Consider the following 17696-nt stretch of genomic DNA (forward strand, 5'->3'; position numbering starts at 1 on the left):
TATTTATCTCGGAAGCAAAGTTAACGACTTAGGCGATTATTGCTTATGACCACAGATATTTCTTTATTGTAAGGGATACATACAAATCGATATTCAAACAATGACACCTTCTATCTGCCTGGATTGTTATTCGTTAGCACCGCGTAATTGCAATGCAAAATATTGTATGTGAGAGTGTTTTAACTTTGACGACAATGTTTTAACTTATAACAATGAACGCAAGCTTTAAAATGGATTTCGAGCCTCCTTATTTCTAATTGGAGTTATTAAGGGGTAACACCACTGTAGAAGTTTCAAAAAATAAATTTTTTTTTTATAAGCTTAAACAATTCTTTGAACCTTTTAAAATACAGAACAAAAAGATTTATACGTTACCGAAGTTTATTTCATAAATATTTTAAGCTTTTAACCAAGCGTTAGTGACTGCTACCTAACGATTTCTCCAAATTTGCAAACTTTAAACGCGTTTTTCTCAAAACACGTTTTCTGAAATTGGCACGCAGCATAACTTAAACAATTTTAAATATTTTTAATCAGGTTTTTCACTACGTCTGTATAATAACCTTCTTAAGAGAAGAGCGTAGGGGATTTTCGATAGATTAATTTAAACGATTGTTATAATTATGTAAGTGCCGTTTTTTTAGTCCAAAATAGAGTTTTTTCCTTCAAATGCTTCCTAATTCCACAAAAATAAATATTTTTTAAATCCCCTACGTGTTTCTCTAGCTGTTCTTATCTAGATTAAAAAAAAAAAATTTCCTTGTTCCAGATTAAAATTTGCACCCTCTGTGCTGCGTGCCGTGGAGCTCCTTCAAGAGAAACCACATTACAAAAATGTCTCCAATGCCGCCATTTTGTAAAATTTTTCGATCAAACTTTGTAGTTTTGTATTTTAGTATATAAGTAATAACTTTCCAAATCAGAGTGATTGTTTTCCCTTTCTTTCTATACAAAAAAATTCTTTAAAAGTCGTGTTTATTTTACGCGTGTAGAGTGGTGTTACCCCTTAATCCCAAATCCTTTTTAATGCTAATTTTGTTCAAATCCTTCCGATAGAGAACTTAGCATCAATTGCAACCAGCAGTTTTCCATATTAAATCAACTGTGGTGGCAACGTGCCAATTGGCCGTAGTTTATTTATTTCAAGTTTTCCATATAGATGAAATGGCAGCACATTAAAATATCGAAGACACAACTCTATTTAAAATCGCTTAATTATACTGTATAGCACCCAAAAAAGCAAAGAGGGGGGACAAAAACAAAAATACATGTATCGGCGATTTAAAATCTTACGGGTGAACTTTATTTTAGAGAGGGTCAAACATTCTATTTGAACATTCTTAGGGTTAATAATGGTTATTTCAGCAGTTTAATGCAAAACAGCAGTGGGAACACTTTGTGTAAATACTTTGGCCCCCTAAATCTGGTTTTAGTTCAATTTTGGTATTTGGGTTATAAAGAGAGTTATAGTAAAGTTTTGTGATTTTTGTAGCTCATTCTAGTTTAACACGTTCACGCCGGCGCGTACCACCGGTGGCTCGCACAAGTCTGCTTCATGGGGCGGCGCGTACCACCGGTGGCTCGCACAAGATTGCTTCATGAGGCGGCGTGTACCAGCGGTGGCTCGCACAAGATTGCTTCATGGGACGGCGTGTACCACCAATGGTACTTTATTAGACGGTACCTATGAGATGAGAAGCCATAAACGACTACCCTTATGAAAAAATTTCGTTTTATATAACCTGCAATCGCTTCCGATAGAGCGAAAAGATGTAAACGTTGCCGTCTGTGGGCGAAGACCATGAATAACAGCGCCGGCGGGAACGTGAGAAAGGAGAAATATCTTTTCCGTGGCTGCCGTAGCCGAATGGGTTGGTGCTTGACTACCATTACGGATTCGGAGAACGTTTGTTCGCATCCCCGTTAAAAAAAAACCAAAATGAAAAAGTTTTTCTAATAGCGGTCGCCCCTTGGCAGGCAATGGCAAACCTCCGAGCGTATTTCTGCCATGAAAAATCTCCTCATAAAAAATATCTGTCGTTCGGAGTCGGCTTGAAACTGTAAGTCCCTCCTTTTGCGATACAGCATCAAGACGCACGCCACAAATAGGAGGAGGAGCTCGGCCAAGTACCCAAAAAAGATGTAAGCACCAATTATATATATATATATATATACATATATATATCTTTTCCAAGCGTCAGTGGATTATAATAATTTATAACTCGTAGAACGTTGTCTACTCGCATATAATCTTTTCATACACAGGCAAACAAAATAGCTATTTCAAACACTATTCAAAAAGAAAAAATTGACAAATAATCATTACTTAAGATATGTTAAGATATAAGACCAGGTCTTAAAGATCAATAAGAAGTAATAAGTTAAATAGTAATAATAAACATACATATGTTGGAAAATATAATGAGTTATTGCGCACAGATTTCTTTTTGGAACGTTCTGCTGCTAGATTTATTTTACTATTTATGCTTGCTTTTATTTTAAATATTGAAATAACTTAATTACAACAATTTTTTTTTTATTTAAAAGTAGGCAAAATCAATGTTTGTCAAATTGAGTTTTGCGCAAAATAAACATCAAAAATGTATTTATCGTTCCCGAAACCACATACATACAGATTTTCTTACAAAAACAAGTAAAATATAATTAATTTTGGATTAATAATTAAATTGAAAATAAGAAGGCTCGAATCAATTTTAGAGATATGCTTCTATCGACTTTTTGTTTTAGAATTGACATTATGTAGAATACCGACACAAAGTGGGTTATATTTATTACAGGGTCCGGCACTCGAAGTGTAACTAACTTCAGACCGCTCGCGCAGCTCGCACGGGCATCAGCTGTCTGTTGGTTGACTAACTGATAGTCCAGAGTATTGGATTTCAAACGCAATAGTGTGATTGCATTACATTTGGCTGGAAAATCACAACCAGCGATTGTTTGTGAGCTTGAGCACCTTAAAGTAAATAAAGTTTTTGCGTATCGCCCCATTACTCGATACAAAGATACTGGTAGCATCGCGAAACGCCATGGAGGTGGTCATCAAAAGACTGAAACGTCACGTGAAATGGTTCATAAAGTGAAGAAGCGACTTGAGCGAAATCCCCCACGAAGTGCCAATCAAATGGCGAAAGTACTGAAAATATCTGAACATTGTGTTTTCTGACGAGAAAATTTTTCAAATTGAGCAATTCGTAAATTCCCAAAACTATAGAGTTTATTTTACCAACCGTTCATACGAGAATCTGAGCCATCGATTGGCCACCAGGAGGCAGCACCCGCCACAGGTAATGGTTTGGGCCGCTGTAACTGCAGATGGGCGCTCTCCAATCATTTTCATCGAGCCAGGCGTCAAGGTAAATGCGAAATAGTATCGGGAAAGTATTCTGGAAGCAATCATTTCGGCGGCAGACCATGGACGTTTCAACAGGACTCGGCACCGTCTCACAAGGCTCGAGTGAACCAAGAATAGCAAAAAAACAACGTTCCAAACTTAATAACGTCCACGCAATGGCTCTGAAATTCACCAGACGCGAATCCGGTGGATTATTCTCTTTCGGGCATTTTAGAGAGCAAGGTCCGAACTAAAAGATTCACTAGTCTCGAGGCGCTGAAAAAAGCCACATTCGGGTAGCTTGCGATTCGTTTCTGAATCGTCTCAAGGCCATAGTCAAGGCAAAAGGTGGTCATATCGAGCAAAAGTAAATTGATTCTTAATTTTGTACTGTTTTCACACATTTTTTACTTTGAACTGAATAAAAGAACTTTTCCCAACTAAATATATGCCGGACCCTGTATTTAGGAGTAAATTGACCCGCTGTACTGTACACATATTATATAAATTCTATATAATATAATATTATATATAGTATGTATTTTAATATCGACATATTATTGTTGCATTGCCATAATTTTTTCAAAAATATAGTTTGTAATTTGAAAAACACAGAATTATGGGCAAATATAAGTTTGGATATATCATTTTAACACCCAAAATGTTATTTTACATTAATTTGTCTTTACAGAATTTGGAAAATAAAGAATTATGACCCGAGGGAATTTAGGCTGTTTAGTAAACGTTTCAAATTTTTTCCAGAATTTTTTCCCAAAAGAATATTGTAATATAGAATTTAGGACCGCTTCGAATGGACATATCATATAAGTGTTGGTTTTGCTTGTATTCACATACTCGTACATATTTACTAGCGGTAGTACCGTTAACACGCTGAGACCGTACCGCATTCTATGCCGAAGATCCTCTGAATCTGACTGAATTAGAGAATTATGTATTAATGTAGATACGAGTATGATGGATGTAAGTATTTATGATGCATGATGTGATGCATCGATATATGCATATACAAATGTGCGTTTATATGTATGAATAATGTCCATAAAGTTATGTCATTAGAGCTAGTATATTAATAACATAATGACCGCTCTATTAGAATAGATATATGCATATGTTCAAATGTACTTTCCTCGCGAGTGTGGTGCAAACTTCGATTGTAAATGTTGATAAATGGTGGGCATCCCATAATCATTTCCACAGCTATACTGCTTGTACCAGAGAACGTAAATTCAGAGAGAAGACTTTGGAACGAATGAGCAGGTTAAATGTCAAATGCTAACAAAACGCGGGTAAGAAATTTTTATTATTTCACCACGGCCTTAGAAAAGTTAACAGAAGAGAGTTAACATAGCGGAGCGTAGTCAACAGAATTAAATATAGCGTCTGCATTGAAATGTAAAATGCCATGATTTGGTGTTAAGCAAAAGAAAATAACAGCAGACTTGTACATTTTTCTTCCATGCTTATTTGGCGTCGGCATTTTGCATGCGCAAATGGATTATTTCTTGTGAGATGAATAAATTAATATAATTCTAAGTATATATGCATGCATGAATGTGAAATTTTAAGTATCTAATTAACTAAATTGTATTCATGTTAAGTGTATTATCAAAATTATTTCAAAATATCCACATAAAAAATTAACTTTGTAAACCAGTGGTCGCCAACCTTTTCAATGTGTTGAGCTACTTTCAAGATTTTGAAATAAACAGCGAGCTACTTGCACAAGCCAACATAAATTAAATAATACACAGTTATATTCGACATACAATACATGTATTTATTTTACTAATATACGTTCTTTATATAATAAACTTATGACTTATAGTGCTTATACTTATGCATAACTACATCCATGTTCACACCTATCAATCGTAACAAAATTTTTTGCAGTCATAATGGCGACTTAAAAAAACAACAAAACAGTAATAGTACATTATTATTATATATAAATAAAATATGGGCAGATAAAAAGAGCATATTTAATGAGAAGGTTGACATTCTGACTCATCGATAATTTTTTTATTTTGCAGTATAATTTGATACAGTCATTCGAATACAGTTATCCAAATGTATATCTGTAAGCCGATTGCGGTATTTATTTTTAATAAATTTCATATTGGAAAAAGAAGATTCACACAAATAAGTTGAACTGAATAACGCTTTCACTTTCAACGCAACACGACATAAAACTGAATACTTATCTTTACTTACTAAAGTCCATATACATTTTGTGTTTGAACCTAAAGGTCACGTCACTTTGAAAAGCAATCAGTTCCATTTCTGTCACAGCAATGTGTTTGCCAAAGTTGTTCATAACACAAGTCGCAAACTGTTGTATATCAATGTCCATGAAGGGTGAAACAACAAATTGCGTCACTAAAACAATTTTGCTGAAATCCTTGAAACGATTTTTGAAGTTTTCCTTCAAGTTAGAAACTATTTCCATATGATATTTACTGCCATAGGGCTCTAATAGATTTTTGGATATCTTTTCGGAAAGAATAGAAAAATGCTTAGTATCGCGGTTGTTTAGGTTTTGTTCCCAAAATTCAAGTTTTGTAATAAATGCATTTATGTCAGAAATCATTTCCGCTAATTCTTTATCCCTGCCTTGAAGCTGCAAGTTAACCTCATTTAATTTCTCTGTAATGTCCACAAGAAAACCAAAATCTCTGAGCCAAATCGAATTTTCCAGTTCAGGAATCGGTTCATCGCGTTCTTTGAAAAATTGGAGTATAGCAGGCAGGACATCATTGAAACGTTTGAGCACTCGTCCTCTGCTTAACCATCGCACTTCAGAGTGAAGAAGTAGCTCTCCGTATTGACAGTCAATTTCATCAGCCAAGGTTTTAAATAATCTTCTTTGTAACGCTTGAGCTCTAATCTTGTTCACAATTTTCACCACCAGTTTCACAACGTTGTTCAAGTTTAGAAATTTCCACATAATGCTTGCTGATGTATAATACAGAAGGAATTGTGGAAAACTTTCATCCTTATGACATAGCGCCACGAGCCCCTTATCACAACCCACCATAGCTGCAGCACCGTCAGCAGTCAGGCCTACCATTTTTGATATTGGAATTTTCTCAGAAGAGATGAAATTTTTTAAATGAGAAAACAGCTCTATCCCCGTAGTATGTCCTTTGAGTGGAATAAACTTCAAAAGATCTTCTTTAATTGTAAAATCACTAAAAGCCATCCTGACAAATATGGCCATCTGTGAGGTGTCAACTACATCTGTTGATTCATCCAGTTGCAGTGAAAAATAAATACAGTTATCTAAGTCACTTCTTAACTGTAAAAAAATATCATTGCTCATTACTTCTACTCGCCTCATCACTGTATTAGCAGAAATTTGCATAGATTTTATAGCAGACACTATTTCGTCTTTATTTCTAAAGTTGGCGAATAAAGAATCTGCAGCTTCCAAAAATGCTTGTTTTATGATTTCCCCGTCTTCATAAGGTTTTTTCTTTTGTGCAATTATCTGGGAAACACGATAAGATGCTTCAGTTGTAGCCTTATTTTTGTTGATTGTTTTCAAAAATATTGACTGTTGTCCAATTAACTGGATTTTTAAATGTTTCAGTGTTTCTTTTCTGGTGGTAGAATTTAACGGGAATGCCTTCTCAAAATTCGAATGTACAGTTTTATGATGCCTCTCAATATTTCCTTTTTTAGGAACTGACACAGATGTATTACATAACAAACAAACACTTTTGCCTTTAACTTCTGTGAAGAAGTATTGTTCTTCCCATTCCGAATGGAAATGGTATGTCTTCGCCTTCTTACTACTGCTTGCCATAATGTTTCGAACTCTAACCCAACCGCTGCACGCAGAACGTTGATAATGCCGTTCAGTATTAAACTGAACGCAATGTCGACATGCATTGCGTATATATAAAGCCAAAAAATTCTCGAACACGCTAATCGGTTCCAGCCGATCCTAGAACGGAGACGCGACTTCGCGTCGTGTTTGTCGGCGCGAAATCGCTTACCGCAGTGTTGCCGCTGTTTATCTATTTATTATGAAAATTTCTGAAATTTGCTAATACTGGTATGATTTTCAGACTTTTGGATTTTTTGCAACGTGCGCAGCGCGAGCTACCATAATTGCCTTTGCGAGCTACCGGTAGCTCGCGATCGACGGGTTGGCGACCACTGTTGTAAACCATTAATTTACATCAAGGGTTAGTATTCAACAATATGTCAATATGTTGTACTCTTTAAATTATTATTAAATTATATAACATCTACCATCCATATTTATGTGGGCAGAAAAAATCTTGACCTGCCTCATAACACAGCTCATATGCATATCTACATACATATGTACATATAAAATATTCAACAGCAAATAGACAAACATATGCCAACATATCCCTAATATATGCAAAAAAACTCATCTAAACCGTATGCGTTTACATACATATACATTTGTATGGGTGCATATATGAATATATATGTTGGGACAATGTACATACATACGTACGTAGATGTTTCTATTCTAAGCAAAACAATGCATATTCGTATATACATATAACCGCACGTACTTACTTTATGCCTCTATATGTGTATGCTTCCAAAACCAAAATTCTAAGCCTAGCGACTACAAGAACAAAATGGATTCATAGGCGCAGCTGTAGCGGCCATGATTATTTACCCGCGACGGCGCTGAACAGTTTAAAATATTAAAAAGCACAACAAAAACAATTTCATTGATAAGTTCGAGCTCATATTTCTAAGAGCAAAGTACAGCGCACGTTCGATAACGTGAGCTAATTCAAACCAAGGCAGTTCACGTAAACAAAAGTGTTCGCTTTTTGAAATGCCCAAAAAGACTAAGTAAATATATTTTTTTCACATTTAAATTCACATTTTATTCTTGTTTTCGTTACATATTATTTCAAAATTAAGTCATACGATGGTTTTATTTAAAAAAATCAGTCATCTTATTTTGTATCTTCTGTTTTTCTAAAACTTGAAGCACAACTTTCTCCCTTAACCGTCTTAGCACACTCAAATGATTTTGATCGATTGATTGCTTCAGTCGGCTTAATTTTCTCCAGTGGCTCTGATACGCTGTCTTCATCGGATTCGTCCTCTTGTTGATGATCGTCATCTGCATTGCCCTCCTCGATATCTTCATTCCATTCACGAATAGCTGGTAACGTGAATTCAATCTGAAATTTTTTATAAAAAAAAGTTTTTTCAATAACCCACATACCCCGGGATTTAAACTACTGAGGAGATCGACGGTGTTGCTCATGAAGGTGCGAAGTTCAGCTTCCTATTTTTCTTTTAAAACCGACTCGAGCAAATCAGACTTTGTCGCTGCTATTGAAGCTAGAAGGCTGTTTCTGTAATGCAACTTAGTGATTTTTATTGCATTCTGATCCATCAGTTGAATGAGGGGAGTAACGTTTGGTGGCATAGACATTTCCGAAATTTGCCCATTCTCCGTTGTCAGTTCAGCTCCATTTGGGTGAGAAGGAGCGTAGTCGATTAGGAGGAGAGCTTTAATTGGTAAGGCTTTCTCCTTTAAAAACGATGTAACCTTAAAAAACAACCAGTTAACCTTAAAAATCGAACAAAACTTAAAAGGAATATTTACCTGTCGAACAAATTACTCATGAAACCATTGCTTGGAAATAGCCGACGTCATCCAGGTAGATTTCGAGCTCTTATAGTTGGTGAGACACTAAAAGTTTTTAAAGCAGCGTGGATTCTTCGCCTTTCCAATTACCAAAAGCTTAAGTTTGTGGGATCCAGTGGCGTTTGAAGAGCATAAAAACGTAATTCGCTGCTTCTCGGACTTTACCCCTGGGGTTCTCTTCTCCAAACTTGACGCGTACGTTTTCTCTGGAAAAAGTCTCCAGATTAATCCCAACTCATCAGCATTATATAACTGATCGTTACACAACTCCAATTCGGCCATTTTAGCTTTAAGTTTTTCTTTAAACGGATCCACTAGCTGAGGTTGCGAAGACAGTTTTTCGCCTAATATTTTAAGAAGACGAATACCGTACCTCTTCTTGATTCCTTGGAACCATCCATCATTAGCAAAGTAGTTTGCTTTATTTTCTTTAAATTTTGCATGCAGTGTTTTTGCCTTTTCTTTCAACATTAGAGCACTTACTGGCGAGTTTTTGCCTCGCATTCGGATAAACCAACGATAAAGAACTCCTTCCATTTTGGGCAACTCTGAAGAACGCAGTGTTTTTCTATTTCCAGGTCAGCAATACGTGTTGCTTACGCATTTTAAAATCACTTGCTTTTTCGCTTTAATGTTACAAATTTTAGATTTAGCAACATTATATTTCTTTGCTAAAATCGTCACAGATGAGCCTTTTTTTAAAACGCCGAGAACTTTAGCCTTTTGTTTTAATGTCAAGCACACGGGCTTTTTAGAACTCATTTTCACCAGAAAACATAAGACGAAACACTCAATTATGAATAAAATGCCTATTTTATAATTAGGGGATTGCCCAATTTCAGAATTACTTGAGATCAATGTAAGCTACATTCAAATAATTGTAACGTTTATTGTTCATGTTATAGAGCTTTTTGGGTTTGTTCACGTTTTAGAGTAGTCAATGCTCAAATATGTCTGTTCACGCTTTGGGGTGTTCACGCTTTGGTGCGTTTACGTTATCGAGCGTGCGCTGCACTTTCATTCATAAAACGAGCCGCCCATATGCCAATTTTCTCGACCATCGAATATAGTCAATGTTGGAATATTTCGCGTTGAATTATCATATTTGCCAATATTTGGTTAACCTTGAATTTTTGTCAAGTCGAGTGTCCGCGGCTCCGTACGCATCAATATATGTATTATATGTAAATATGTCTTTCTAAATGCTCGACAACCGCTGCTGCTGTGCGTCAAGAGCGCGCATGAGCATACAGTAAGTTGCAGAAAACAACATAAGCAGCTTATAAAAAAGTTCTGTGCCGGACATTTCAATACCAGGAGAAAACTTCGAAACAATTATTTTATGTTTTCTATGTAGTTTTTCAATTGATAAAAAGCATGCATATACATATCTGCAAGGTTAGAAACTTACTCTGAAATCAGAGTATTTGAAGGTTACTGTATATCTTTGAAGGTTACTGTGCATACAATGCTGTGCCTATGAATGTGAGCTGGATTTCTTGAGAAGTTTTAGGGAATCGTGATATTTGTTTTGATGTGGCAAGTGCACATACATACATACACAAAGCATAGTATTATATATATAATATATGCGCATATGAATATAGATTCATATATTTGTATTTGCATATGCCATCTTCCTGTGTGCTTGAATCATTTCTCTATGAAGATTATTAATTTGATATGCTTGAAGAATTTAAAATAAAACCAATGTATCATCATCATCTTTACCGAATTTATAATTAGTGACAAGTTGTGAATAATACCAGTTGTTTTAAGATTTTTGTTATTAATTTATTAATAAATATGAATAAAAAAATGTATGGTAATATTTACCATATACCTAATATATGTATGAACATATGTATGTCCTATGTTAATATATGTATATAAACATGCATACATACAATTTCGCGCAATTGTCATAAAAAAACCAAAAAGAACTAATCTAATATGTAAACATGCATACAAATCATATGGACATATCAAATGAACAAATCTATTCTGCGTGCAAGCAAATGTAAGCTAATGTATACTACATTTTTTTCACACTTGCGTATCACTTTTTCCCTCTCATTTCTCTCCGACAGCCACATTAATTAATTTCCTACTGTTAACTTGTGGTGAAGTAATATCTGAGTTGAATTTCTTACCCGTGTTTTGTGAGAGCCCAAAATGAGGAACGGGCAGGGACTGCACCGTCTCTATGAATTAACGTTCTCTGCTTGTACTACAGTGATGCTGAAAACAGTCACCGACGTAAAAGTAGTCCCCTGACCGCTGTTACGATCAAACTAATGAGAGCCCCATATACATGAAAAATTACTTCCCTTCCGTATCGTAGTATCGTAGATTTTATCGCCGGATTTTTGAAAATTCCTCTCAGGATTGATCTCTCACCACACAGTGTTGCCAAACAATACATTTCGAAATCATTTAAAAAATAAACTTGGAAAAATTTTAATTTTTGTTAAAATAACTTAAAAACAATGTTGAATAATGTTAATTATAGATAAATGAACTATTTGTATTTGTTGGTTTTTGGCTTTGGTTTATTAAACCATGAAAAATTGTAACTGATAACGGGGATGTGTGAAAAAGTGTGTAAGCAAAAATATCAATGGCAACATTGTGTAGATACAACCAAACACATACACACACAAACCGATGTATTGTGCAAATATGTAACTAAAAGAACGCAGTTGTTCCATACGGGGTAAGTTTTGCTCAATTTTGTGTTCTCTTCGGGCTGCGGTAAGGGACTACGATACGTCGGTCAATGTGCGCACTATAAATTTGTTGCTACATACGATTCCAGGTACTACATAAAAATATATGTAAGCAATTTCATTACCTTGACCAGCACCCTCGTGCACCCACTTAACGGAGCGCTTTTTACGATTCACGTACATCGACTGGCCTTTTGATTTCTGGTTGCTAATGTCGCTCAAAGAATGTGATATTCTGCGTGCTAGCTCAACTTGATCTTCCACCGTGGGATGCAAAGCCGGCGAATAAAATGCTGATGAAGAATACAGCTTTCCTGAATTTTGAACATTTTATTTGATATCATTAAACTATCCAAAAAATAAATATACATTTACATATATGTATTAACATTGGTGATACGTTTTTTTTACTGATTTTGTACCTTTTGACCATCCGGAGTTGGCTCTGTATATGAGACTTTTACTGAACTGACTTCGAATACGATTTGTTAACCACCCAAAAATGTGTTTTCCTACTTAACATATTCTTTTCAAAGTTTACACAAGTCATGGTACTCACAATCTAAAAAAAATAAATAAATAATCTACGATGTCACGCTTTACAAAATATTAACAACAGGAAAATTATCTTTAATTTTCTTATTAAGGGTGCCCAGATAGGAGCGCTAGTTTTTATAATTGTTGTACTCGCAGCTGTCAAAATTACCAAACACAACCAGTTCCCATTTTATAATGCATCTTTTCACGCTTGCCGAACGTGTGGGAATTATTAAGAATAGTCGTCGAATATTAAAAACGGAGATCCGGAATTTGACCAAAAAAAGTTTTCTAGGACGAACTTGACTTTTTCTCAGTTGCTATGTAAACAAGAATAATTGCTGTTATCTAAGCGAACACTATTCATAAGTGCTGTAATTAGCCTTGCCGTGGCACCGGGGCACCGTTGCGGCACGACCATCACTTTCCCTTCACTCGTGGGACTTGTACCAGAATCGAACGTATTTAAATTTAGCAACAATGTCTACTATAAGTCTTTCAGTAGCCTCTGTAGAACAATAACAATTGCCGCAAGCAACAAAAGATAGCGAATGCCCGGCCACTGCCAGAGCGCAAATTGAGATGGAAGTTGACGAAGTATACCTAGGGCCAATTGGGAAAGATTCAGTTTTATCTCCGGAGAAAAACGAAAACTTTCTCATTTTCCCTTCACGAAGCATAGGCTTGGCAGAAGCGGAAATCAAAAAGATACGGCTCAGTGGTGCCGCTAGAAAACGACTCAAGTAGTTATTGGGTCAAGGGTACTCCATAGAGGAAGCGAGACAACTTGCTCAACAGCCAATCAACCTGAAGCGTCAGCGCTACTGCAGCACTACGCCAAAGCAAAGCTCTGCTAAACGAGCTAACTTGGGGAAAAGGCAGCTGTCGCAACTGAAGCCGATATCACAAAGGCAACAATGCCTAACTCAGAGATAACAATTGGTATAGCAAAAATGTCGTACAAAAACTTGCACGCAGCACTAAGATGGGCATCATACCGCCCGATTATCCGGTAAAAATTTGGCCTAGCAAAGACCTAAGGCCATTCCACAGCCACCCTGGACGCAATAAAGAAGTTCCGCAACAAGAAAGTTCAATAATAAGTTCTCCAAGTTCCGTTCTGGATATGAAGTTGTATCGTGCGGCATAGACGAAACAGATAACTGGTTAATGTCTAAGCTACAACCGAGAAAGGACGTACAATTAGGATCGCAAAAAACGGCCTATGATCATTATTGGCCACTTTCCAGAGCTGGATAGCGCATCCACAGAGGATATGCTTAACCTCCTTGATGGGAAAAGTGCCAACCTAATTATTTGCGATTCGCGGTTACTTAACAGAATAGAAGAGGGCTCGGAGATGCAGATAACTATCGCAATAGACCCAATCTGGGCCAAAGCGATCAAAAGATAACAATTTTGACTGAAATATGGATTTAGCAAGGTTCAACTTGAAACTAAGGCCAAAAGCGTGCTGAAAGATGTTGAGCCGACAAAATCATTTCCGTTTTCCGCATTGCATCTGGCCTCAGGACGACCCGATACTTTGGTGACTGCAGCGACCGCAACGTGATGAGCAACGACCACCATGGGTACATATAAGAGCCATCGAAGGTCGCCAGGACGTAAAGTTGGCGTACGCTAACAACAATCGCCTAAGAGCAGCATTGTTATTAAGTAATCAAATAACTTTTATTTCCATTTCGCAGTTTACTAACACCTATTTCGCGGCGATCTGGACTAAGGTGCCAACGGATAAAGATAAGTATGATATAATTATTGCCTCTTACTTACTTACTAGAAGGTTAGGATGGTGCTCCAGCAAAGAAACTTATAGCCCTTGTGGAGTGCTGCCGGCAAAATCATCATCGCTGGCACTTTGTGGTTTCATTGAGGAGAGCAGGAGGTTTCGATAATACATCCTATGAGACAATCAACTATGTTCTATGTGCCTACACCCATCGTAAGATGGATTCTATCGATGCTGAAATCTGGAACAATTAGTGCAGAACTAGGAGGAACAATAAACTCTATCAAGGTAAGAGGGAGTACTTGCTCCATTAGTAATAGATGAACTTCTCAACAAACTGAGTAATCTAGGTTTCCACACTCAAGGATATGCTAATGACCCGTTGGTATATGTTGGTATATACATATATACATACATGCAACAAGCCTTTGGCATATTAAACAATTGGTACACCTACAAATGGCTCTAATTAAAACATCGAAAGTTGCGCTAGTGCCATTCAAAAGGAAAAGGAATATCAACCTCAAATGTATTGTTCTAAATAAATCAACTCTTCCACATTCTACGTACTGACTCTAAGAATTTCTCAAAAAGTGGGAGAAGAAATTCGTTGTACATCGATATATACGAGCTTTGATTCCAACAAGATGACGCGACATAACACTCGAAATCGCCAGTGTTGTCACTTCAGAAGCAAAATTAAAGGTAGTTTATTAATAATAATATTTAATAACTTTATATTAATAATCTGTATAATATAATATGCTTTAATGTAATAATTGTATAATAATATATTAACGAAAATGGTACGAAGAAATTTAATTTAACGAAAATAATAAATGATGTTTAGGAATACAATCAGCTCTTTCGAAATTGGGAAAAACGTTCAATCAGAGAATGTTAATGCAATGAGAAGGAGCAAATGTTAAATGAGCTTTTTTCGAGTACTAATTTGTAGATTCATACTAAGGTTATTTCAAATTCAACTTTTCTCACTAGTGGGGAATTGCAGATATTTACCACGCGAGTGACGCGAGTGGAGGGTTTCCATATTTACTTACCACGCTAGGACAGGAATTCAGATTTTCTCTGCGTTTACCAAACTACTGAGGAATTTCATAAGATTTTTCGGCACACTACTAAGGAAATCGACTTATTTCATGCCCACAGCGAAGCGAATAAATTTGCGATTAAGAAGGCCGCGTGGCAGTTAATTTGTGGTGCAGAAGCTAAAGTCGGCGGAATTATTCGTTTTGTTTTCTGGCACGTATTTAATTCAGGTTCAAGTCCAGAAGTCATATTTTTTTTTTCTTTCACATTTTTTTTTACAATTCAAACCAGGAAAGTTTGGTAAAATTTTTGAGTTAATTTTAATTAAAATTTCTTTAGCATACTGTTTTTTTGTATTTCATAAATGGAAATTTCTTTTCGGTATAAAATAGTTCATACTGGATATGACCTGATTTTTATATAAATCAATCAAAACAGAAAATATGTACATATGTCTTTAATTTCTTTCATCAAATAAAAGTTATATTGATGAAATAATATCATTCCAATATCCGTCCAGAAAGCCAAACGCGCATACACAGATACATATGCATATAATGACGCATACAAACTTCCCAGCAAGAAGAGTTCCGGTCACGTTACCGATCACGTAACCGGCATGCGTGACCGTTAAACGGTCACTAACCACACCTCTTTACAATTAAGTTCTTAAGAGCGTTGGGAAAATCGTGCCAAAAACTTTGTGTACGTGTGATTTTCTATCCCTTTCATACATATGGATTCGTTTCAGTGCCAGTTTCATATAAACGTAGCGACGAACAAAATAACTTTTAGGCCAGCGCAGGCAGCATAGCGCGATAGCCGAGCGGCTAACAATCTGGGCTTCCGATCCAAAATCCTTGGTTCGAATCACAAAAAAAAATTTTTTTTTATATATTTATTTTGTTTTGTTTTATGATATGTTTATGAGGAGATTTTTTTCATGGCAAAAATACACTCGGTGTTTTGCCATTGCCTGCTGACGGGCGACCGCTATTAGAAAAATGTTTTTATTAATTTTGCTTTCACCGAGATTCGAACTGACGTTCTCTCTGTGAATTCTGAATAGTAGTCACACACCAACCCATTCGGCTACGGCGTTTGTTTACTTTGACTGATGCAAAAATGAGGAAAAATATATGAATGAAGTTTGCTTACTGCTTACACATTTGCCAAAGGTTGACAATTTGATTCTCGGCCTACTTTGATATCAAAAAGAGAGAAAAGATATCTTTTTGACTTATTGCTTTGACAGCCACTTGCCGTTTTTTTTGTTTCTTTTTCTATTGATGCAAAACTGAGAAAAAATATATAAATGAAATTTGCTTACTGCTTACACATTTTCCAAAGGTGACGGAGAATAAAAAAAAAGTCGATTTTCAAACAAATACGAGTGCATATGTGTTTGTAACATACAAAAAAGTGTAATTGTGTTAGAGTTTCGGTCACGCAGGTTTTGCTGGGTTTCAACTAACGCAGAATATGTGCATATAAAACTGCGAATCGAATAAATGAGTGATTTAGAAAATTTCATTAGTAATTATAGTTTAGCGCAATCGTGAAAGACGTGTCGTATATGCAGTACATCGTCCCATATTTGACTCAGGTTCAAGTCCTGTACACACTTTTCTTTGTTCGATATTTTTATTTAATTTTTTTGTATTTGGTTTAATTAGAATTGATTTAAAATAGTGTATTCAGGTTTTTCTAATACCTGTTATTTAGAAATTTTTTTTCTATATAATATATTCATACTTCTTTTGAATTGATTTATGTATATGTAAAACAGCCATAAAGGCAATCATATGAATATGCATTCCTATATTTAATCTCTTCAGTCAAATCTGAACTACTTACATACACATATTGATGAGAAAATATTCTAATATCCATGGATGCATCCAGAAAGCCAAACGCGCATACACGCATATGTAAATAAATATATATAAATATATACAAACCTTCAACGAACGCAAAATGTATGCATACAAAAAACAACAACTGCGACCGTCTTCTTGTCCGTCAGTGAAAAGATGAGATATGTATATCCTATGAGCAAAAAGAACCGGAAAGGTGATGTTGACTGTTTTCTTCGATTGCCAAGGCGTAGTGCACCATGAGTACCTTCCATCGGGCCAGACAGTCAATAAAGAATATTATTCATCCGTTTTGAAGCCTTTGAGAGATGCTGTATGTTGCGAGCGGCCGGAAATGTGAGCAAACAATTCTTGGATTTTGCGAGATGATAACGTGCCTCGCACCGATCAAAAAGATCAAAGAGAAGGAGCTGAAGGCCATGTCGGCCTGCCGAGGGTGTTTGGAGGACTGGGTTAAACGTTGGCACATGTGTGTTGCTTCAGACCGGTCATATTTTGAAGGAGATAATATAAATTTGCCTGAAATTTAACTCTGTTATGTTTTGTTTAAACATTCCCGGTACTTTCTGATCATAGGGTACATATATGCGGCTTTGCGGATAGAAATGTGTGATTCGCTCGATTTGTTCAAGGAATCTAAGTCGCATTAACTCGCGACTGTCGAACAGTTAGAAGACATATTTACATACATATAAGGGTGCATACATACATACGGAGCCGCGGC

The 17696-nt window shown here is 36.0% G+C and overlaps 1 protein-coding gene across 2 annotated transcripts in view; it reads right to left on the reverse strand.

Annotated features, from left to right (window-relative positions):
• Positions 1–4246: 4246 nt before the first annotated feature.
• Positions 4247–17696, reverse strand: part of LOC129249788 (probable serine/threonine-protein kinase mps1) — an 88848-nt gene continuing 75398 nt past the window's right edge. Inside the window, exons 6-7 of one of the 2 annotated variants that reach the window (XM_054889422.1) lie at positions 11884–12072; positions 4247–4287 (exon numbers count right to left, since the gene is read on the reverse strand). In XM_054889422.1, coding sequence (XP_054745397.1) covers positions 4262–4287; positions 11884–12072 — 215 coding nt within the window. In that variant the 3' untranslated portion in view covers positions 4247–4261. Of the gene's footprint in view, positions 4288–11741; positions 11792–11883; positions 12073–17696 lie in introns of those variants that run through there. The other variant, XM_054889420.1, reaches the window with a different exon arrangement.

The sequence above is a fragment of the Anastrepha obliqua genome, chromosome 6 (genome assembly GCF_027943255.1).
Source record: "Anastrepha obliqua isolate idAnaObli1 chromosome 6, idAnaObli1_1.0, whole genome shotgun sequence".
In the NCBI taxonomy this organism is placed as follows: Eukaryota; Metazoa; Arthropoda; class Insecta; order Diptera; family Tephritidae; genus Anastrepha; species Anastrepha obliqua.